Source organism: Chelonus insularis, unplaced genomic scaffold, assembly GCF_013357705.1.
Source record: "Chelonus insularis isolate UGA/USDA-ARS -01 unplaced genomic scaffold, ASM1335770v1 contig_3_pilon, whole genome shotgun sequence".
Classification (NCBI taxonomy): domain Eukaryota; kingdom Metazoa; phylum Arthropoda; class Insecta; order Hymenoptera; family Braconidae; genus Chelonus; species Chelonus insularis.
In genome coordinates this window covers 3,459,427-3,483,612 of record NW_023276556.1, presented here as the reverse complement: position 1 = coordinate 3,483,612, position 24,186 = coordinate 3,459,427, and the positions used below count along the sequence as shown (strand labels likewise).

Sequence of the window (24,186 nt, the reverse complement as noted above, 5' to 3'; positions counted from 1 at the left end):
ATTTATTACCAATAATCTGCATAGTGGTGCTTCGTCCTCTGCTACTTGTAATTCTTTTTTTCTTTTGCAGAATTCCTAAAGGTCATTTCGTAATCCAACATTTTATTCCTTTAATGCAGAAAAAATTATTCAAAAGTTTTTAAAAGTAGTATTGTAAAATCAAAGTTATTATCTCTATTGTAATATCATCATTATAATTATCATCACCATTTGTCCTATTAATTTAATTAAATTTCTAGATGCTACTTAATTAAGCACATATTGAAACCTGCGACTTGTAAATTGATTCAAAATTCAGTTTCAATTAAATTAAATTAATTATTTCTTTGGTGAATGTGAGTTAATGTTGATTCAACAGTAAAAATATGTAATAATGAAATTGAAACTGAAAGAAAAAAGAAAGGAAGAGTTGGAGTATTGATGAGTTGATGAAATATTTAATCATGTTAAATTGATGAATTTATTGAACTGAATGGAGACTTTGATGACACAGGTACAGACAAATTGTGTAAAGTTGAATAAAAAATCTTTGTTCATGTTGGAATAATAATAAAAATATGAAGAATATCGATACTCAGACCTTTGAATCATGAACTTTTAGCTTCTTTCCCTGAACTTTCCAGTTCGAGAGATCGAAGCTTCTAAAGGTAACAATAATGAAGAGTTTTATTTGATGCATCCATTGAAGATGCGACATTTACGTTCACAATGAGAATGTCGGTATGTACTGAGACCTTTTATTAACTACTGCTATTATCCCGTTATCACATGTTTTCATCGTGCTCATGTAATCGAACTTAATCGTCATCATTCATTATGACAAACTCTCTCTCTGATCCTCATTGTTAATAAAGATACCATTAATAATAATACCGTTTACGTCATTGATATAAATCAAATCTGATGTAAAGAATGAAAATTAAATTTTTAAAAATCATAAAAGTAATCAATCAAACCAAGTATCTAATACTTATTGAAATAAATAAAAGAAAAGTGTTCAAACATAATTGGGTCTTTTTATAGAGAAGTTATAGAGCTTGGATTGTAAGCTGTCTGGAGTAAGCATATAAATTGTCAATTCCCCTGCAACATGGCAATTTCATAAATCAAGAATCATGTTCTCTAGGGATTATTTAGTAGAAGCTTTTTAATACTTTATTACATCTCAATAAAACTTTAGTAATAATTCCATTACATTAGAAACTAAATCATCAAGTTCAATTATTTATTTAAGGCATTTATTTATTCATTTGAAGTATTGATAATATTAATTAATCACTTAAATATTAATGATGATCATAAACTAAATGTTAATTTAATGCTGGAATGATAATTAAATTGAAATTTGTTGAAGTGAAAGGTTTTTTCATAGAAGATGAAGCTGTCACCAGGAATCTTCGTTTTGAATAATTTCAGACATTGTACGCCATCTTTAGGTACATCGATCGTTTAGAAGGAAGATCAATATCAACAGGTTCAAAATTGATTTTAGATCTAAATGTTATCTAAAGGAAATATATTTATCGCGAAAAGGTTATGTAGGAAATTTAAATATTAATAACTTTTGAATCAATGTATAATAAATACTTTTTTTTATTATTTTATTTTTAAAAAGCTTTTCTAAAATAAGAGATCCAGTTAATCTCGAACTTCATCTAGGTTATTTTCTTTCTTGTTAAAAAAAGATAATTGTCAGTTCATGAGAATTTTTTTTCATCCTTCTGAATTACTGGTAACCTTTAAATTAAAAATCCTCTACACTTCAATTACCATTCTTTCTTTTCTCATTTTTTTCTAATAAAAAGCTTCAGATCCGAAAGCAGTATATTGTTTTCCTCCAACCATTTTTCTATCCACTTTCAATCTTTTCCACCTTTAAACCTGGATTGTTTTTACGTCATTTTCTCCCCTCGGTCGACTAATTTACGCTCACTTATACGCCTCTGCATCATACATAAGACATTTTTAGAATTTATTAGATTTCAAAACTGACGTCACTAATTTTTTTCTGATTATTAACACACGTCATCAATATTTATCTCTTTATTTAAAACTTTTTTTTATATAAAATTGTAATGGAACTAGGTCTTTCAACATGTGGTATATTTTTCCTATCCTGTATCAAATCCCAGAATATTCCAGCTCAGGATCATATTCCCAGGATAACAAGTCTGGTCACATTTACCCTTAATGGTTTTTCCAATTAAGTCTATTTTATTTCTCTTTTTCTATCTCATCAAAATCAACCAGACATTTCTATGGATATTTTTATTAATACTAACATTTATTTATAAATTTTATTGTGATAAATTGAGCAATAAAATAATTTATAATGCACCCATGCAATAGAAATAAAATATACGATGCATAAATATATGTTGCAGAAGTGTATCTTATCTGGAAATATAAAAATTGGATATTCAAGTTATTGATAGTCCCATGAGCATGAAGATATACGATTAATTTGTATAAATGTCAAGTCTCAAGAGAGCTAATAAATTTCGATCACCTATCACGTATGACCGTGTCAAGTCATTGTAGAAACAGACTGATACCTCGAGGGGAAAAATAAGCGCAACAGGGTTTGAGATATATGTATATAAACGTGTTGCTAAAAAAAGCTTTCAGCTCTACAATTGCGATACACGATGGCAATAAATGCATGCCTTGCACAATTGCCAGGCACAATTCAGTGCTCTGACCTCGTCCTTTATGGTTATTTCTATTATACTGTTATCCCTCTTCAACTAACCGTGTATCATTAAATGTGAAAAACATTATATGATGAACCCACTCATATTGAATGAGCTAATAAAACAACTCACAAATTATTTATTTTACTCTTTTATTTATCATTATGTTCAACAGCTCTTGTATTCTATAACAATACTATTAATTCCACACCGTTTAATAATTATGAACATTAATGAAAATAAATACGATCATTTTCTATTTTGTTATTACAAGGTTTTGTCATGTTAATAACAAAAAATGATATTGTTTAATCGATTAATAATAAAGCATTCTTTTTTTAATTCAACATAAGTGGTGATAATATAAAATAATTATAATAATCATAAAAAAACTGAATAATGATAAAAATTTTCATGTTAAGTAAAGATAAAAATGTTAAAATACCATAAAGTATCATGCTAATATAATTATATGATGACATAAAATTAAAAAATTAGTAATTAGAAAATATTTTTTTGTTTCATTTTAATAAATTATTAAGTAGGGTAAAAGTTTATATGCCACAAAATAACTAGGTTTATGTATAGCTGTAGCTATTTTTTTTTCTAAAACTTTTAACTGGAATACATTTTTTATTTTGACATAAAAAATATTTTATGTTAAAGTTATCAATGCCACAATGAGTAAATGTCTATTTTATTATAAGTTCAGACGGTGAAGAAAATTATTGATCAATTTCTTATCTTCCAATCGTTCCCGGACAATTTAGTAAATTTAGATGATGTCTTGCGCGAGTAAGTGGTCAAGGTCATGGATGTATTTTATCAAGATTCTAGAGCAGAGACAGGGAATAAGCGTGGCAAGCCCATGGAGGTGGGTTGTTTGATGATCACTATGCCAGTCAGCAGCAGCAATTTCTGCAGATCAGGGGGAGACATTGGAATATGACCGGCAAGTAGCTCTAGATCAGGGTAAATTCGTGAAGAAAGAATGCTTTGGTATATATGTGACCTTGACCTACAGGATAGTTCGCGCGCCGGCGTCGCGCCCTCAGTATTCCTCTCTTTCTGTCTTGCACCCACTTTCTCGCATCCCCTTTCTGGTCTGGCGAGTTGCCCGATACTTTGGCTTTCTCCGCGTGCTCGTTGACGACGCCGCCGCGTTTCGGAACAAACTGAAACCCCCAGAGCTTTCCAACCCTTGCTGACACATTAAAAGGGTGGAAGGGGTGACCGTACGTTGCTGAATAAGGTTGGGTCCCCTGGATACGTTCCCGAGACGCTTCGCGTACAGTTTCTCCTCACTCTCAGTTGACCGCGAGTTCTCACGATCGTGACACTTTTGATTCGTAATTTATGCTAAGTGGCAACTTGTTTCTCGTTCTTTATGAACTGATTGACGAAAAAACAATTATTATTGTATAATTAATTTTTTTAAAATAAAACTTCCGAATAGAAATCATCAAAAGTCATTTGTTTTAGTGGTAAATATTTTAGAAATGTTTCAAGTGTTTGTTTTTAATTTTTAAGTTGATTCATTTTTAACAAGAAATGTTATTTTGACAATTTATTATTTATTTTTTTTTTCCATAAATTTTGTGTTAAGATAAATTTTTTGATAATTTTCTTTTAAGGTATTGCTTATCTTGGAGATGAATTTAATTTTTAGTCTTTTAAAGTTATAAATAAGCTGTGAATTTTGTGTTCACCATTTTAATTTTACAAAATTGTTTTTAATTGTATTAAAATTTTTCATTTTGTTAGAAAGTTTTTAATTTAATTATAACTCCAAGAAACCGTGTAAAACAAAATTTAATATATTTTATTTAGTACAGAATAAAGAAAAACTTTTATAAAATATAAATTCAACACACTCGAGACTTTTGTCTCGATGGGAAAGTTCTTCTTCTTTCCTGCCATGAGTCTCTCGTTGGAGATATGCAGGTGAGTTTTTTTGAATTTCTTTAAATTATTAAAAAAACGATCTTCATTTTCTTTTATATAAATATTCTTTATTATTTATTAAAAATCTTTTCTAACATTCTCCAACATGTTACTAACATCAATGTCAATTTATTTTCAACACGTATTCTAAAAGAGGAGAACAAATGCCAACCAAATCATAATTGAATATCACTAGAATTATTCAGAGCATTCTTATCACATGAAAATTCATCATTTGTATCTTATAATTAAACTCTGGACAACCCGGATCTAATTTAACATGCGTAACTTTTTTTCAAATAAATCAAATTGACATTAGAAACTTTGAGGATTAACGATCATAATTTATCACCTGGTTTTAAGGTAACAAAATCCCATGAGGATAAGATTTCTCTGCAAAACTTTTTGCCAACTTAAATCGAATTTCTAGCACACTTTCAAAAGATCAGAATCCCAGAAACCAACAACACTTATTAGAAAAGAAACACAAGTTTTTTAAAAATCAAATATTAGTTGTGTAAATGATTCAATAACATTCTAGTAATTTCAAATAATTCCCTGACATTAAAAACTTATCTTTTCCGAGTAACATGCAAGTTGTTCTCAAGAAATTTGGCCACCAGCCAATATGAACAAGGGGAAAAATTCTAATGGCATTAACAAAAAGATTGACATTGAGAAGTTTAAAAGAAATAGTAATACAAGAAACTTGCGTGACTCGTCAAGAATCACTAGCTTGTTTAAATCGATTTCAACCGCCTGAACCATCGTGTTCAAGGCCTGGATTAAGTCGCAAATGAAAAGAAAAGACACAGCTTTAGTCAATGAACTCTATTTGTTATTAAACCTAATTGAATTTTCCATCCAATTAATTTAATATTTTCTTCCATATTGTCAGTAAAATAATCTACGAAGCAAAAGTCATTTTCTTATAACTTATTTATTACATCAAAATAATTGAAAAGTTAACTTCTTCAATTAAATAATCTTCTTAATAAATAATCAGTAACTTATTGATTTTATTCTTTAAAATGTCTATCTATGAATAGATAAATGATTTATTCTCTCGGCCTTGTACTTCACACTTGTTGCTCTCAAGAGTGAAGAAGAAAATGAAATTGAAATGGCAAGAAGAGACTCAGAAAAGAAATTCTACGATAAAAGGAATGTTACAATAAATTTTATTAGTATATTCTTGTTCATTTCTTTGTTCTTAGTTTATGGATATTGTGCTTTTGTGCATTTGAATTGAAAAGAAAAAAAAATAAAATTATTTCGAGTTCACTAGTCACCGATGCAATTTAAAATGTAGAACAGTCCTAAAGTAACTATCGATTCTTTCTCTGAAAGTCGTATACGGCTATCTAAAGATAATATCTGTGAAATGCGAAACTCCTTTATGAGTTTCTCGAAGGAATCTTGAGTACTTCAATACTTGTACAATGGGAATTTCATTATAAATCCTTAAGTAATTATGTCAAGGTTATATTTTGCACTTTTACTGACAATTTTCAAAATTTGCGTGCATTATTTGTCATTATATTTTGCTTTGATGAAATTGTCAATAGCTTCTTTTCATGTAAATAAAAAGAATGTTTTATTTTAAAAAGGTCACATTTGAAATAAAAATAATAATAATTTATATTTTTTTAAATCTTTAATAAAAAATACATTTTAAATATAAAATAACATTAAATAATCTACACAGGTCACACATTTATTATTTTTCCCTATTGCAATTTTCATCTGATGCTTTTTGCTCTATAGATATACCATTTTCATTGCTAAGTTATTTACATTTTCCCTTGTTTTTGGAAACTGGCCAAATTTTTAAAGTAATCTTTTGCAAAATTTCCCAAAGATTTATTTTTAATAAGTAAATAATCCCACTTGAAATGTATCTACACTATGAACAGTGCACTCTCACTAGTAGTATTTTATAAATGTAAACATCAACAATTGATCTCATGAGAGAGATAGAAAAAGATATAGATGATAATAAAAGCCTAGCGAAACGCGATAGGATTAAAGGTCCAATGTCATGGATAGATAGGATCAATATTGCAGTTTTTTAATATTAAATCCCGTTAAATATCTACCAGAGTGTTCAATAACTCAGTATTTAGCAAATAAAATTTTATGACATTTTTTTTTGCAGAAACCTTTAAGAGAGCTAAGCCGGCTGTGCTTAGGTACTAGTGGTCAAAATAATGCAGTAGTTGTTACAGCAGATGTTTGTACTGAACCACCAAGTGGTTTACCATTACTCCAAGTATGGCCAAGCGAATCACCCAGAGGCGAAGGGGATGGGCAAGCCTTCATCTTCCCAGATACTCATCAGGACAGCATCAACGACAGTGGCATAGAATCTATCCAGGTAATTTACATTTATTTGCTTGGCTTTACATGATAAGAATGCCATAGCAAAAATAATCCAATCAATTCATAATTCATTTTAGCTATGACATTCTAGATGTACAATTAGTCGTTTAAAACACCAATTCTTCATTACCAATGCTGGTCACAATCATGTTAAAAATGATTATAAATTATTCGTACTTTGTCTTTCATTATCTTTTAAGGTAGCAATTTGAAACCAGACCTAGACACGGAAGAGAAAATAAGATCAGGGCCATTTAATGATTATTTATGTCATAGGTAGTTCTATTGTAGTAATAGGTAAGATAGTAATATCACTACCTTCAACTATTCTGAGTAATATAAAGAGATAGTGATGAATATGATAGTTGTCTTCACAGTAGCATATTTTATAAATGATATGAATTTATGTCGTCAAAAATAATTTTTATTTTTAGCCAATTTATATCAAAGCTCTTTGCTAGATATTTTATATCCATTATGAATATAAAAAAAGTGATCTGGGATTAGTACCCTCACGATGAATTTCCCATTAATTGAAATTCGTAATTTTGTCATCGTTTTTTTTGTTTATAAAAAGTTACTATTGTTATAAACAATATACAATTGTTTAATCTCATCGATTTATTTATAATAATATTTTATTGATATTTATGGACTATAATCATAGTAATGATAATTGAATTAATTAAAAACTATATTTAATTGAATTTTTTATAAACACTACATAATTGTTTTGAGTCATATGAAGTTATTAACAAGTATATTATATTGATTTCAATTGTCAATAATGTTAATCATTTAATAAGTAGATTTAATCTATTTCAAATATCATTTTGACTCAATTTATATTATATTCTTTTTGTTATCAAAAAAATGGCTAGACCGAATTTGTAAAAACTTCTTTCATTGCCTTCATTGTTCTTCATCAAAAAAAGCTTGACATATGCACACACACTGCAAATCTCAAATTTGGAAGTGTCTTAATTTAAAACACTTAAAGTCTTTTAAAATGACGTCATCCATTTGATTAACATTGTAGTCATTTTTTAAATACTTTCAAGTGCGTTAAAAGTGACAACAATGTTAATCAAATGGGTGACGTTATATTAAAACACTACGATTTGCAGTGCACGCACATACATACATCCATGTTTAAACCTCCTAATATGCTTTCAAATGTCTCAAAACGTAAAGATGTGATAAAATTACGAATTTAAAAAATTGATCTCATTACAATAACTTCCTAATGGGAAATGATTAAATGTTTTGAATAGAAGATACTTGACAGTAAGCTTTGAAAAGCCATTATCCACATATAAACCTGATTTCAAGTTAATGGAAGCATTGGTAATTGAGGATAATGAATTCACACTATTTGAATGATGACTATTAAACATCATGTCCGTGTCAATTCCCGGAAAAATTCATGAGAATCATTTAATAAATAGAATGCAATTGTGCACGATGAATTATCTAGAGTAATGCCAAATTCGAATAATTAAACTGTCATAGACTTGAAATTGCAATACTTGCACAATTGTCAGTAAATTATCGAGATTCCGGTGAATTATTGAGGCCGGTATTTGGCCGTGGCATTTCCGTGTCAGCGAGATGATAATTATCGGGCATCCTCGCAAAAGGCATCACCATCGCCGTGTGGCGCGGCATGCAGCAGTGTAGCAGTCAGCCCTCAGCAATCTCGACGGCCAAGTCTTCTACATCCAGATCATGCTCGGCTACATCTCTATCATTTGAGACACAATCATGGAGCAGCGGATCGGTCACCTCAATCGCCAGACAGAAATTCTATCGACGAAGAACAAGCACCGCCAGCACCACCGAGTCCGTCCAGTTCCACCAGCAGCCTCAGGTCCATGCCAAGTTCAACCATGGCTTCAGTTCATTCTACCCACGATAGAAGACGAAGCAGCCGGTAAGTTGATGAATTATTCAGCCAAGATGTCTAACATTGGAGAAATGGTCTGAAATAAGAATTTTAATTGAAAAAAATCATTTTCAATAATAGAATTGAAGAATATATTTTAATAATAAATACAACGCATAATGGCTGCATGAATTATTCAAATGCTTCTTTTGATTAATATTTAATTTTTTTTATTTTTTCATTGTTATTTAATACGCGTAGAAATGAGCAAGAATAATAATAAATGATGTTCAAAGTAGAGTAAAATGTATTTTTATAACACAGGCTACCTGGCAAATAAGAAAAAACTAAAGAAAAATTACATTCATATTATTTTTATGCTAAATATTAATTTTAATTGGAAAACATTTCAATGGATGAATTAAATGATTAAATAAAAGCTTTTAAAACAAGTTTACTGTTATATGCTTTTTCCTAACAACTTTTCTATTGTCTATTTGTATCAACATAGATTTGATCTATATACCAGTCATATTTACATAATTAATCAATATACTGTAATTGATTGCCGTAGGTACAGTGTTTTCGATGCACTCGATTTGGAATACGCATTATTACGTGCTGCAGCCCGTGGATCTGTTGGTCCATATTCTCTTTCTGAATCTCTTCACAAGCTGACCTTCACGCAAAGTCTAGCATTTCCAGCATTAGCACGGGGTCTCGCGTCCAAACAAAGTGTACCCACTAGACGCCCTCAACAACACTCAGAAAGTGGTTTAAATGCTTTTGCTAAAGTAGTTACAGCATTGGTACTGATGCTTGTGAGCGTTCTTGTGTTCGGGATTGTTTATAAGTTTGTAAGGACGTGAGGGTGGCTGCTGGTACCTGCTGACCATTTAGACTCCTCAGACAAGTTGATACATGTAGATGGTAATGATCCAGGTACCGGCGATCCTTTTTCAGTGAATATTTGATGTGATAGTGAACTATTTATTTATTTAACCTATTTCAACAAGGTAATTTATTTTCATTTAGTTGGCAAAGAGTGATAATGGATTATTTACCAATATATTTTATAAATGTGACATCAGTATTAAAAATATTTTTTGATGAATTATGGAGGTTTAAATGTCATGCTGCTATATATAGATGATAAATTCATATAAATTTTGTTATATTATATTTTAAATATCTACAATATTGTGAATAGCTTATAATGGATTTAATGTCAAAGCTGAAGTTCTTGTTGACTTAAAATACTTGTAATGAATGCGCTATCGTTCTAATTACTCTTCTAAGTATTGATTAAAAACTTCCACCTCGATAAACACTATTCTATGAACTGTGAATGTATTCCAGGAAATTTGTATCAATGTTTTCTTGAAGATATTCCTTTTAATTAGCTATTGGAGCTGCGATATTATTTGAATTATGAAATATTTTTCATTCTATTGTAAATTTGTTCAAAGTATTCAATGAACTCTTTTGAAAGTGGTGATTTTATCGAGTTAATAATATAATTCAGTAAGAGTCTATGAAAGCAAAGTTTTTAATGATCTAAATATTTATGGAATAATAATTATTTTTAATATATTGATAATGATATGAAATGTTTAACATGTACATGTGTGTACTAATAGGTGAAGTTTGAAAATGTTGAGAAAAAAAAATATCAAGTATAATAAATGCTATTCTCTATATTCGTAATATGATTAAGCTTAAACATTAAAATTCGTTTAAAATATAAAACGAAATTTCATATTATGTAGTTCTAAAAAGCTTTGGAATATATGAAAAAGATGTGATGAAGTCAGAATTATACTGAACTGACAAAAAATTTTTTCTTTATTTTTATAACTTTCGATCGATAACTATAATAATCGATCTAAATATCTTACAAAATTTTAACGTGATTACAATGATAATGAAAACTGTAAAATTGATGATGTTAAAAAATTAATGATAATTCAAGTAACGATAATGATCATTCCGAGGTTTAATTTGCCAGTAAATGATAATTGAAAAATTATTACATTGGTTGTGAAATACAGTTATCATTAAAATTCATTTATAATTAAAAAAAATTTTATATTACGGTTAAGTGATTTGAATTTTATGTGATTTATTGATGTCAACTACTATTTGTATTTTGCTCAAACTATCTAAGTGCTTTATCATTAACTCCTCGACAATCTTTGATGAAAAGGCGTTCGATATAAACCTCGAGAATATTTTTTAAAGTACACGCGATGATGTGTTGTCGACCGTGAATCGACCAACGTATAAAAATATCTTACGAGCGAGCTTTTTTAATGTCACTGGTAATTCTCATCTTTTTTTAGATCAATAAAATAAAAAAATTCTCGTTCTTCCTGTATACTTAATTTTCATAATTGAATTTTACCTTATTAATCACATGAAACCTGTAAACTTCAAAGAAAATTAGTAGAAACTAATGTAGAGTAATGAAAATCATAATTATTAAATCATAAAATAATTTATTCTATATTTTTTAATAAATATTTTAACAAAGAAAATTATCCAACTGCAATAAATAAATAACTTATGTATAGTATTATTTATAAGTATTTATGTTCTATGATTAAAAACAAAAAAATATGAAATTATAAATTATAATTATGTGAATTAACTTTTTTTCTTTTTATAAAACAACGAATTTGTAATTAACATATATTTATCATTAAAGTATAAAAGGAATGTAAATAAATTTCAGTACATGAATATTATTATAAAGAAATTTACTTGAAAAGAGATAAATGAAAAAATTCTGCTTATTTTAGATTTTTTTATTTAGTGGAATGAAGAATCGATCATCGATAGTCGAGTTGTCTTATTTTTGTTTAAGTATTCTGTATTGAATATATATGTATATATCTATTATAGTTTTCTTTAAATAATTATTAATTTAATAATAATAATTCCAACTTAAAATAAGATAGAATGTGTTCCCTCTGGAGTTCAGTTTGTTTCACACCTAGTGCTATTATATCTACAGTGATATTTCTTCTGCTATACATCTTTTATGTTTTTTTTTTGTTTTTTATTATTGTAATTATTTTTTAATGAATAGCACATTTTTTAAATTCGTTTTTAACTTCCCAGTGGAAAGTTATGATAATGGGTCCGATTTTGCGAATCTCAAATGTTAACATATATTCACGTTTTAAGGTCCCCAGAGCCAAATGCAATAATTTGCAAGTGGACGTCTGTATGTGTGTGTGTATGTATGTAGGTATGTGCGTTCGGAATTATTTTTTGTCTCGATTTTCTCGAGAACATGATATCGATGTGGGACCAATTGCATTCGACAGGTAATTATGCAACTTAGAGCTGATTAGATTTTCAACAAAATCGGTCCAACCATTTTTTATGCAGAATCAAAAAACTGAAAAAAATGGTAAACCAGTTAAATCTTAACTTTCTTTCCACTGGGAAGTTAATAATGTGGACCTTTCGGGTCGCACTCAGACCACTGCAGAGCACTGATATTTATTATTTATATTTACCTACATATACATCCGTATTATTTTATTAATTTTTTATTTTTATTTCACCAATGTATTTTAATTATGTACATCATAATCTCTTATTATTTATTGCTAATTTACATTCTCAGTTTCACATAAATTTTATTCCGTTTATTCGTATTAGTTTTATTTATAATTTGAAAAGTTCATGGAATAGTATAGTCTTTTTTGTTTGAAAAATTACTCTTGCTTCCTTATACAATATTTCAATGTTCGTTCCCATCTTTCATCAATGTACTGATCGATGTAAATCACTGGCATTTAAGAAGTATAAAAAAAAAATTATTTGAATTAAAAATTCGTTTCGGAGACTGATATTAGGCCGTACTTAATTCTTGATTGAGTATAAACTAAACAAACAATTGTTTCTATTTTTTTTTATTTCTTTGTAATTCAATTCGGTGTTCATTTTATTTTTTCGAATATTTTTATCCTTGCCATTTGTCACTCTGGTACTTGGATACCAAGAAAAACATTGACAAAAGTTAACAGAAACTCGGCATTTTTTGTAGAAAAATAAACTATCACCGAGTTTATATAATTTTTTCTTAGCGTTTAAGAAACTACTTTGTGATTCGACATGTATATTTTACACTTTTTACGACAATTTATCACGAAATATATTTTTTCTGCAGATATTTCGAGTTTCAGTAGCTATACTTTGAAAAGTCAGACATTTATGACAATGTTCTGGCTAACATCTTTACCGATGGTAGATGAACCCGAACATAGACAGACACATTTTACTTTCTACACTTCATTTACTTATCTACCTATTAAGTAGTACACCATGAGTTGTCAGACAATTTGAAATAGAAATTGGAACAATTTATTACAGCGATTAATGATCATATCATTGTTCACGATTTTTCTAAATCAACACAATCATACAATAGTGATTATACGAATAAAGTTTTTCATTACAATTAAATCGTCAACACACACTGATTACATTATTGATGACAAACGTGAAGATCATTTCTCCATTTTCAAATAACAATTTAAAATATCTCTATAATTAATAATAATTATAATATTCCTCTTCTTCATTACATAATTATTTTTGTTAAATTTTTTCTCTTCATTTTTTTTTATTATTTAAACAATTTTTTAAACATTTAATTTATAGAAATGATCTTCTCGCAATTCCTTCTCATTATCATGTGAAATTTATTTTGATTAAGTCATTCATTTTCATTTATTATTCTCTTCCTCAATCTTGCACAGTAAAATCAATGACACCGTTTCATTATTTGTTATTCTTTTTTTGTTTTTTTGTAAACATCTTGTTTTTCGTCTTTCAATTATGATTCGATAATAACATGACAACAGAAGTCTATACAACGTTTCAAACGTGTGTTATTATTTTTTTTTATTCTTGTAACGATCAAATCTAATTTACATTCAATCATTTAGTAGGGCCACAATTTTCGTAGGCCTTCGTTTCTCTCTTCCCTCATCATCATTTGAGGGAGTAAAAATACGGAGAATTAGACATTAAAAAAATTGTAATATTCATTTTCATTGTCTATTTAATTTCTAACTAAATTAAAATATATTTTATTTATTTATTTTCATATTAATATTCATTTTAGTAGATTTAGTAGTAGTGAAAGCCCATTTAAAAGATCTTTATCGATGCATTAAAATTCTCCAATAATCATTTGAAAGTTTTCATAACTTTTATCCATGTTTTCAATTTTTAGAAATACCTTTTGGTATTTATATTATCATACTGATGAGTAAAAATTTTAATTTCATCAAATCAGTTCAATATTTGATTTTTAAATATTTATTGTTCAATTAATTTGAACTATTATTGATTCTATTAGTTTCTTATACCAGTCAAATTTGTATATTTATTTATTTATTGATAAATAATCGGATGTGTTGGTACAACAGGTAAATCACTATCGAGCTCAAGATCTACTCCATCTTTGGATACTAAATAATGGGTCAATAATTGTCCTTTTCCCTTTACAAAAATCATTCCTCTCTGAATAAAACCAAATCCAAATGGCTCTAAAATTTTTCTCGTTTCATCAGTGACCTAAAAATACAAAACCATTATCAATTTAGTAAAAAGGAAGTAAAGTAATACATCAATCCATAGAGGATAAAATTTTCACCTGAATGTGACCAACTTTTCCAGTGCTTTCCATTCTAGAAGCAACGTTAACAGTATTACCCCATATATCATAATGAGGTTTTCTAGCACCAATAACTCCAGCAGTGATTGGTCCATGATTAATACCCATTTTGAGAACAAAATGATTGAAGCTTTGGTCGTTAATGCTTGAAAGAGCTTTCTTCAATTCTAAAGCGAATTCAACGAGTGTACAAAGGTGACCCCATCTTGGTCCATCTTCAGGTTCAGCGACTTCTGAGATTCCTGAAGCGGCCATATAAGTAGAGCCTATCGTCTTAATCTTAATGATGCACTTGAACTTGCTATTATCTAAAATCTTGAATAAGTAAGGCAGAGTTATTATACAACATCCAGCTAATTAAGATATAATCAAATTGACCACCTAGTTGTAAGATAAACAGATGAAGATAAAAAAAATTAGCGGACTTACTGCATCAAAGTCTGATATAACTTCGTTGAGGAATCTCAAACATTCAAGGCCTTGATTGTTGATACTTTCTTCACTGTAGAAATCAGCAAAATTGGGCATGCTAGCAAAAAGAACACCAACTTCCGCATAGCTCTGGCTGTAGAGGTCATCATGATGCCGATTAGTGGACAAAAAGTAGGTAGCTACATGCGGTGGTAGAATGTTATATATCAACGCCCCATTTCTTCTTTTCATGTCTGCTGCACGTTCCCTTTGAGCTACAACTTCCCTGCCTCTTAGGTACAGAATTCTTCTTGCTTTTTCCGCCTATGATTAATCACAAAGAAGATTAATTGAATTTTTTTTATTGATATATAATCAAAAAAAAGTTTCTGTTCATTCTTTATATGATGTATAGTCAGGAGATCTCTTAATTTTCTATCACGTCCATTATTTACTCTTTCTTCAGAAATATGACATTGATAAAAAAGTTATTTATTATGTAGTTGCTCAATTTCTAAATGCTGTTTGTTATCAAAATTAATAGAAGCATCCCATTTTAATCAATTTGCTGAATTTCAACAGTTTTGATTCATGATAGTTGAACTCTTTTGTGTGAGTTTATTCAACAAGAACTTGAATATGATTAAAGTCTTATAAGTATGCTATTGCCAGATTTTTATTGAAATCATAATACCCCAGGAAGAACATAATTTTCGTTCAAGTTCTTACACAAACAAAATTTATCTGTTATTGAATCCTCAAACTCGTGCTGAAGTCGGAGAAAATGAGAGGAAATAAAGGAAATAGGGCGTTTGATTCTACTATACTAAAGTTAATTGAAATCCAATGCCCAATCGTGTCTGAAATTATACTTTTACAGATATATAATGTTACTAAACTTGATTGTATACGTATTCATCTAATCAATTACGTTCCGGCTACGACCCACTCTACGTTTATTGTCTCCAATCTCACCCCCATTTCACTTAATAAATCGCAATAACTACTCACTGCAGAAGAAAAAGAAATCTCTAAAACTACATTAATCTATCACTTTTATTTTCTTTTTTTTTTTGGTTTATTAGATATTTGTAAGGCAATAAAATTAACTTACGTATCTTGCGACGAAAACGAGGGTTACTACTATCGTGAGAAGAGTGACAGAAAGCAAATACTTGAGAGGATAAGCAACTGGTTGATCAGGCGGAGGCTGATGAGAGGTTGTATCTTCTTGATCAAGACTTGGTGCTAGTATTAAGACGTTCATAGAACATTGTGCACTAGCTAATAAAAACATCAGTACTGATTTTCCGAGGTAACTCATGTATGTTGGCATAGAAATAACTATCAGTGATAGTACTCCAACGTAAGAGTAATATGATGGATAGGGACATGGTGAAACCCAAGTTTCTGAAGCATTCCTTGGTGGTTCTAAGTCTTCAATTACAGCACAATTTAGCTGAAATATATTTGTAAGTAATTTTATGATGCTTTTTTAATGATGAAAATAATTTTGTTTCAAATAATTACCATGTCTAAAAGTAGGAAAACACTCAAAGAAAAAATCATGAGTAAAGCTAGAGTTCGTCGAAGCCATCGAGCTCTCACAGCACTTCCGAGGCACGTTGCTCCAGCAAGAACTACTCCAAATAAAACTACAACACCAGCACCACCCCATGTAAATGGTCCCCATGGCTGAAACCTCCATATTGGAGAAGCACATATTATTACGAGAGGTCCACCCAGAAGAGACAGTGGAGAAAATGCTTCTCCACTGGTGTGAAACTCTGACTCTACGTTTGGATCTTTGAACTGAAGAGTTAACCACGATGCATGATCTTTGAGTTCTGTTCCACCATCTATAAAATGATCTTGAATAAATGATTAATCGGAGAAAATATCTTTGATAAGTTTTAAGTAAAGGGAAAAACTTTAAATAAAAAAATTAAAAATGGATTAATATGTAAACTTGAAAGTCTTTTTTATTACGTGAAATGTTGATAGTTGATGTTATAAAATTCAATTGTTGGAATTTAGAGTAAAGTATACTACAGTGGACACATTTATTTGATAGTTACCTTTATTCTCAAGCTCTTGACGTAACCTTTCTTGAAAATCGTCTGAATCTTCCTTCGTATTTTTCTCGTATTTGATATCTCCATGGTTCATCATTCTTGGAGTGTTCTCAGCGTCAGTAAGAGAAGCTAGACTCTTGGTAACAGCTGGTTTGAATGGTTTCAATGCTCGCACGATAAAATAAGTAACTATTCCAGCTTTCGCCAAAGCCTCTTCACGATTTTCTCCAAATGCTGGTTCCACTTCAAATTCTCCATTTAGAAAGCTCAATGTTACGTTAGAAATGTGGACTCGTCTTTGAAATATAAATAAATTGTGTAGAAATAGCAATTGAAAATAGGAATATAACTATTCAATAATATTACAATAAGAGAAATAATGTTTACCCAGCCATTCCACTACTTTCCATTTTATTTGCCAACTCAACATCCTTACTATAAACATCGAATTGCCATTGCCTTTGACCAAGGACACCTGCTAGTACAGCACCAGTGTGAATACCAACTCTCATGTCTACTGGACTTTTAGTTGTCGCTTGGACATATTTTATTGCTTCTACCATTGACAATCCCATGTGAATACACAACACTGCGTGATCCGGTCTTTCAACTGGTGCACCACTAATGCAGTAATAGCAGTCTCCAAGAATTTTTATTCTTAATTGCTCGTACCTATTTCAAAACAATTTATTATTTTATTATTTCATGCTCAAATAGAATATTGATTAGATAAAATTGGTTCTCATAATATTTAATGTAAAAATATTTATGTTGGGGTTGTTAGAAAAATATTATTACTAGAAGTCAAACGGTTCCGGTATAGGAATATCACTTTTTGTATATAAATAAAAAATTAGAAAGTCGATAAATAGATTTACAATTCATTTGAAAGTTGAGTGATAAAATTCTTAAGTTAATAAGGTGATCATTCATTGTCTTTGTTTATTAAATTTCGCTTTCTGAATTGCATTAAAAATTACAAAATAAAGTGTTGAAGTAGTAAAGTGTCCGGACGGTCAGACATTTCGATCGGGGTTGATTAAATAATAGGTCGAGACAGAAGGGAGGGAATTTAAAAAGCATTAAAGCTGAATCATGGTGAGTTGCGTGACTAGAAATTTCTAACATATACTCTAGTATAACTCCCCAAATCCAACGTATAGTTTACTCTACGAGCACGAATGCTTGATCGAATTACGGAATCTTTTATCTAAGAATGCATGTTTAAGATAAAATTTCATAAATTTATTGAATCATCAAAGGAGTATAACCAGATTTGACATTTTATTTCAAACATTCTTTATATATCATCGTTATTCACATTTTTATTCCTCCATTCTGTCTAGCGTTTTCGTCCTTGTCAAGGAAGTAAGAGTTAGGAAGAGAGGGGCCTAGGTAGAGAGCGAGAAAAAGTGTGTATGTGGCAAATCGATAAAGAGCGGTAAGGACGAGGGAATGGGTCGACTGAAGAAAGGAATTGCGTATAAATATATCTATAGGATTATTCCCTTGTTCTGCTTCTAATAATGATACGGGCATTTACCGTTCGCTCAGCTGATCGAAGCGAGCAAAAAGCTCATTCAATATCTTCACAAGGTCACCAGCGCTATAAGTTGATGAAATCGCTGTGAAACCCACAATGTCTGCGTAGAGTATTGATACATTTTCATGCCTTGACATGTAAATTTTTTTAAATTGTGTATCAAAAGATGCGCCTAAGTCTTGACGCATTTTTACTGCCACGTGTTCAGGCAGGACACTTAATAGCAGTCGTTCTTGTTCTGCACTTTGTTCTTCTATCACCAGCTGAACCTGAAGACTCTGCCGGGTTTCTAAAAAAGCTCGACGCTGCTGGAACTCTGCCAAGGAATAACTCGATGCTCCCAATATCACTGCACCCGCTGACAATGTCACAGTTATTATCTGTAACAATTCGTTCATGTTGTATTTCATCGGTTTATATATTTTTTTTAATAATTCCCTTGATATTTTGTTGTGTTTTTTTTCGCCTCTGGTAAGACTGATAACGTTATCGAATATCCCAATGTTTGAGGGGTTTAAATAAAATGATATGAAATTATTATTTATATATTGAATAAATGTTAACATTAAATAACTGCTCTTCAATTAAATTTTTTAAATTGGCATGTTTTTTTTTTTTAACCGGTAACTATTTTTTCCTCTTATTGGGGAAAAAAATAGCAGAGTGATGTATTTTATTTAAATATTTTTTAAATACATTTTTAATTAACGTAAATATTTATTCATCCATTGGTATGGCATATTCAATCTATATTGAAAGCAGAAAAAAAATGGATTCTTCATTATTTTTTATTATTCATAATTTATTATTATTATTATTTCTTTTTTTTTGTTTTTTATATAGAATAGCTCTATTATTTAATAATATAACATTAGGAAAAAAAATTACAGATAATGCAAAAAAGTTGTCACAAAAATGAAATAACAAGTAAGATAAAAAGTTTATCTATTATTAAAAGTAATATAGTTTTTTATAATAACTTTTTCTATTATTAATTTATTGATATCACTTGTTTACTGCTCTATATAAAATGCAGAAATAAATTTTAAAATTAATTATAATAAGAAAATATTAATGCTCTCATGTAAAATACACATATTGATGTGATTACATTCTAATCAATGAGCTTAAGCTTAGATCTATTTTAATCTACCATTCACCATACTTCACTCAAGTGTGACTAATGAATGTGAACACGTGTCGAAGACTTCAATCGTTTCAATACTATCTAAACCCTACAATCTAGAAAAACATTGATGAAGATCTTTGACATGTTGCTATAAAAAATTTTTAATCAAGTTAAATCAACTTTGTTCTAATTTTAGTAGAAAAAAAAAAAATTCTCAAAAAATCCTTTTGATCAACCTATTTCATTATCAACAGCGCAATAAAAAATTCTTATCAATAGCAATATGACTCATACAAATGATTTATTAGCGTTTGAATGTAGTTTAATTACGTCTATAAACAGTCCTATATTGAAGAATAATGATTTTGTTTGATAGCAACAGAGAAATCGCTTATTTAAACATTTACTACCCTCAATTTCGTGCAATTTAGATTTTCAATGGATAGGATCAATTCAATTGATTATATTCAAACGTGGTTAATTAAAGAAAAGTTATTTATTCTATCTAATCTATGTTGTTTATGATCAAGCTTCTGAATGAGGGCTCTTCAATCAATTTGATGGTAGTTCTTAATTGAGAGAAATAAATATTAATGACAAAAACACAGAGGATCTATTTAGAAATTTTATTGAATTATAATGTTAGAAAAAAACGAGATTCATGACTCATTGAATTAATTTATGTTTAAGAGAAAGATTCAATTATTTGTGAAATTTGATACTAGGGTTGTTAATGATTATTTACTTAGAGCAGGTCCAACTTAATGACTAAGTATAATTGAATAATAAAAGAAAATCAACTTGGCAAATCATATTTTAACTTTTATATTTATATTATATTTGTTCGGAAATAATAATCCCTGATAATCCCTCTTTATCCTCCCGAGGGACTCCCCAAATGACAAAGAGTCTTTCGTAGAGTGGAAAAAATTTGACGCAGTTGATAACTGTAAGTAAATATTTATTCTTTTCGAACATGAAACAACATGGAAATGAACAAAATAATTGAATTCCGTTTAAAAAAAACTATTTTAATTAAAAAGAATCCTAACTGCGTTTGAACTATCGAATTGTTTTCATGATGAAATAAAAAAGGTTGATACTCATTTCCATAACTAACAGGACTATCCATTACGACAGTAACAAAAAACAAATATTGAAGGGGGATATTACATTTATTGGATAAGAGTGTTTAAATTCAGAAATAAAATGTCCAAAACAGGACATCCTTTCCACTGAAATTTATATTGGTAATTCAGAGGGCTTTTTTCATCAACATTAAAGCCCAAACTGGAGAGTTTTATATTTTTATTACTGTCATAATTTGATCTACTCAATTTTTATTGTGAAATTATTCATTTTCTAAAATGAAAAATTTTCTCTTTAATTTATCACATTTTATCTGTTTGCAGTAAAACATTCGCGTGATGGTGAGTAAACAAGCCAACAAATGAATGCAGCTTGGAAGATTAATAGGCAGCAAAAATTGAATAGGGTAAGCAGTACAGTTGTTGACAGGGGTATAGCTTCTGGCTAGTTATTGGCTCTTTAAATGTAATATACAATGAGATGAAATAAAGCAAAATGACTACCAATAACTGCACAATTTGCTCCATCAACTAAACTGAATAATCCATGAAAATAAAGATAAGTTATATGCTGATGAAATGTATCATTGTCTATCCTGACTTTTATTTTTATAGAGAAATAAAGCATCCAAGTTCCAAGGTGAATTTGTTCATATATTTAATCTGAGTTGAGAGTGATTGTTTTCTACTTTGTGTAATATACTTTGAAGTACTTACTGTACCTGAATCAAAGAACGATTCAATAACTGAACTTCACATAACAGAAAGTGAATGTTTTTATTGGACTTTTGATCGAATTAATTATTCATATATGCATTTATTCATTTATTCTCAAGTACCAATGAAAGGTAGAACTATTTTATAAAATTTTAATATTAATTGTGATAAGATAAATTTATCAATATTTTAATACCAATGATCCATTCATACCCTCCATTGCATTACAGCGAAAGGTAAACCATATTATTTATGAATATTTATTGAATTAATAATATAAATCCCAGGACTTAAATTTAAACGTATAACTTATCTTTCATCTTGGTTAATTGAAGAATAATTAAATTGATCAACGTCACGTACCAGAACTTCAATAGGGGTTTGAGTTGGAACTTTAGCGAGGCCGACAACAGCGATGATATAAACCGTGGCAGTACTGAGAGCAAGTAGAGCAGCATGAAGAAGCCGAAGAGGTAGAGTAGTAAATTGGAGATAAAGACGAAGAAGTATCCAACCAAGACTATCCCTCGGTGTTACCACATTAGGTTTAAGGAACAGCTGAGTAAGAAGTTGTGCTGTTGATAGAAGCCAAGCTATGTGTGGTAATGCAGACCACATGCAATCTCTTCCTTTGGTGCCTCTTTCAGCCATGGCAAGTAGACTAAGGTTTAATCCAATAGACACGGCAGTAAGCCCCTTGGCGGCTGCTTCAGCTTCCAGTGATGTTAGGGTGTAGGCATCGTAGAGAATTGCTGATAAAAGGAAACAGTGAAGTCCTCCTCGTCGTTGTTGGAGGGAAAAAGCTCGGTAAAGTTTTTCTAACTTTTGATCTGAGAAGCTGGCTTTGAAGAACCTCAGGGGTCGACCTGATTTCAGGTACGACTCCTCGTTCGGCAACATTTGTTTTTGCGACATGTTTGTGTCTAAAATGTCTTCTACTTGAACAGGAAGAGACGATTTATAACTCGAGGCATATTCAGCTGACCTTGAATTTTTCTTGGTGTCAAGTAGATTCTTTTGAGCTTCTTTTTATTTTTTCCCACCTCTCTTTGATACTCGTTCGTGTAGAACTTTGTTACTTATCTTACTTTCCTAATGACTATTTATCAGACTTAGTCGAGAATTCGATGCTTAATATCGTTAATCTCTTGTTCTATTTTTCTAAAGAGTATTCATCATTCCAGGGCCAAAGTGATGATATTTAGTCATTTATTTTCGTTATCATCATAAAATAAATAAACACGTTTGAATGTAGTGGAACATTTACTTTCATACTTGAGTGAAATCCGTTCAATTATCTGCTTCAATAAAAGCTTTTAGCATTTTAGTCGTCACATTGTGGCCTCCTCTGAATGAAATGCACCAAGATTTTTCAAACACTCTTCAATACGACCTAAAATTTCACTGAAACACTTGTACACTGCTTGATAACATTAATCCATTTGCTGAATATCACTTGGGTACTTTTTGTGCCAGAGAAACGGGGGAAATAATGATGATTATTGCGATTGTCTTTCTTCCTGTTTCGCAATCCGTCGACCCATGCACCCAGGGTCTCTTGGATGCACCGCCCGCGCGCGGGGGACTGGCCGGGTTACTACCAATTCCCTCATCTGCTTCCTCGTTCTCCGGCGCCACCACTTGGTCCGACGATCGCGTCGTCCAGACTTGCGCTATGCGACTCTCACCCACTTCGGGTCGATATTAAACCACTACAACGGATCTAAAAGTACATACAGTCACACATGAGTAGTAAAAGCCACAAGGAAAAATCCTACTTGTTCTACCGGCTTAATCCTCATTCTCAATTCCCCTAAAACATTTTTCTATTTCTTTTCATAAAAAAGTTCCTTTTTATTTTCTAAATTACAAAAATAAAAGAAAATATTTTACTGATTTTTATTTTCACACCCTCTTTAACTTACCCTCTTGTTTTACTCGGTAAATTTTTTACGGTTCTCTAAACTCATGAGTATCTCAACCGTCAACATCATTCGTCAGTTGCACTCGACCTTCAAGCAGTTTTAAATCTGATATGGGTGAGATTTATTTTTTTTTTAATTTGTTAAACATACTATTGTTACACTTGTTCATGTATTTTTATTTACACTTGACACTATGGTTTTAAATCGAGGATAAATTTTTAAATTATATTCGCACCTATATATCAAATAGGAAGTTTTCATTTCAAGGACTTCTTATTAATTCAGTGTTTTTCAATATAGAATATCGAATTTTTTAGATTACACAACTTTTAATAAAAGAATATGAAGAAATTAAATAACTTTTTACTCATATTGCTTTTTAAATATTCCAATATCTCTACTAACATTTCTTTAGGTAAAGATTTATTAAATATTTTTGAGAAAAAAAAATCCAAGACTATTATATAACCACTGAATGTTCTTTGCAACCATCAATGACAGAATAAAGGAAAGATTTATCTTCACCACAACAAATTAAGTATTTATTTTGATATAACAAAAAAATATAGTCGTCATGAGTTAGTAGGTTTCATTTATAAAAAAGGTATCTTTTGTTCGACCAACACGAAGCTTTTTAAAAATAAATCATCGTAAACTTATTAGAAGATTTAAAAGATTATTTCAGGTGCAGACATG

The 24,186-nt window shown here is 29.9% G+C and overlaps 2 protein-coding genes across 4 annotated transcripts; one reads left to right on the top strand and one right to left on the bottom strand.

Moving 5' to 3' along the window:
- Positions 1 to 4,001: 4,001 nt before the first annotated feature.
- On the top strand, positions 4,002 to 10,439 carry LOC118068419 (uncharacterized). Of its 2 annotated transcripts, none has more exons than XM_035085809.1 (5): positions 4,002 to 4,177; positions 4,524 to 4,637; positions 6,796 to 7,014; positions 8,660 to 8,952; positions 9,479 to 10,439. In XM_035085809.1, exons 2-5 carry the CDS (start codon positions 4,632 to 4,634, stop codon positions 9,771 to 9,773), a joined length of 813 nt encoding a protein of 270 aa, XP_034941700.1. In that variant the 5' UTR covers positions 4,002 to 4,177; positions 4,524 to 4,631; the 3' UTR covers positions 9,774 to 10,439. The 2 variants fall into 2 exon arrangements, with proteins under 2 accessions (XP_034941700.1, XP_034941699.1); XM_035085808.1 differs by having other exon boundaries at positions 8,627 to 8,952.
- Positions 10,440 to 12,837: 2,398 nt separating this feature from the next.
- Ac3 (Adenylate cyclase 3) lies at positions 12,838 to 23,193 on the bottom strand. 2 transcript variants are annotated; one of them, XM_035085896.1, is made up of 9 exons: positions 21,929 to 23,193; positions 18,632 to 19,011; positions 17,476 to 17,760; positions 17,092 to 17,384; positions 16,544 to 16,884; positions 16,128 to 16,472; positions 15,032 to 15,337; positions 14,582 to 14,917; positions 12,838 to 14,502 (listed from the first exon to the last, which is right to left on the bottom strand). In XM_035085896.1, exons 1-9 carry the CDS (start codon positions 22,478 to 22,480, stop codon positions 14,320 to 14,322), a joined length of 3,021 nt encoding a protein of 1,006 aa, XP_034941787.1. In that variant the 5' UTR covers positions 22,481 to 23,193; the 3' UTR covers positions 12,838 to 14,319. The 2 variants fall into 2 exon arrangements, with proteins under 2 accessions (XP_034941787.1, XP_034941788.1); XM_035085897.1 differs by having other exon boundaries at positions 14,320 to 14,502; positions 16,544 to 16,872; positions 21,929 to 22,480.
- Positions 23,194 to 24,186: the final 993 nt, after the last annotated feature.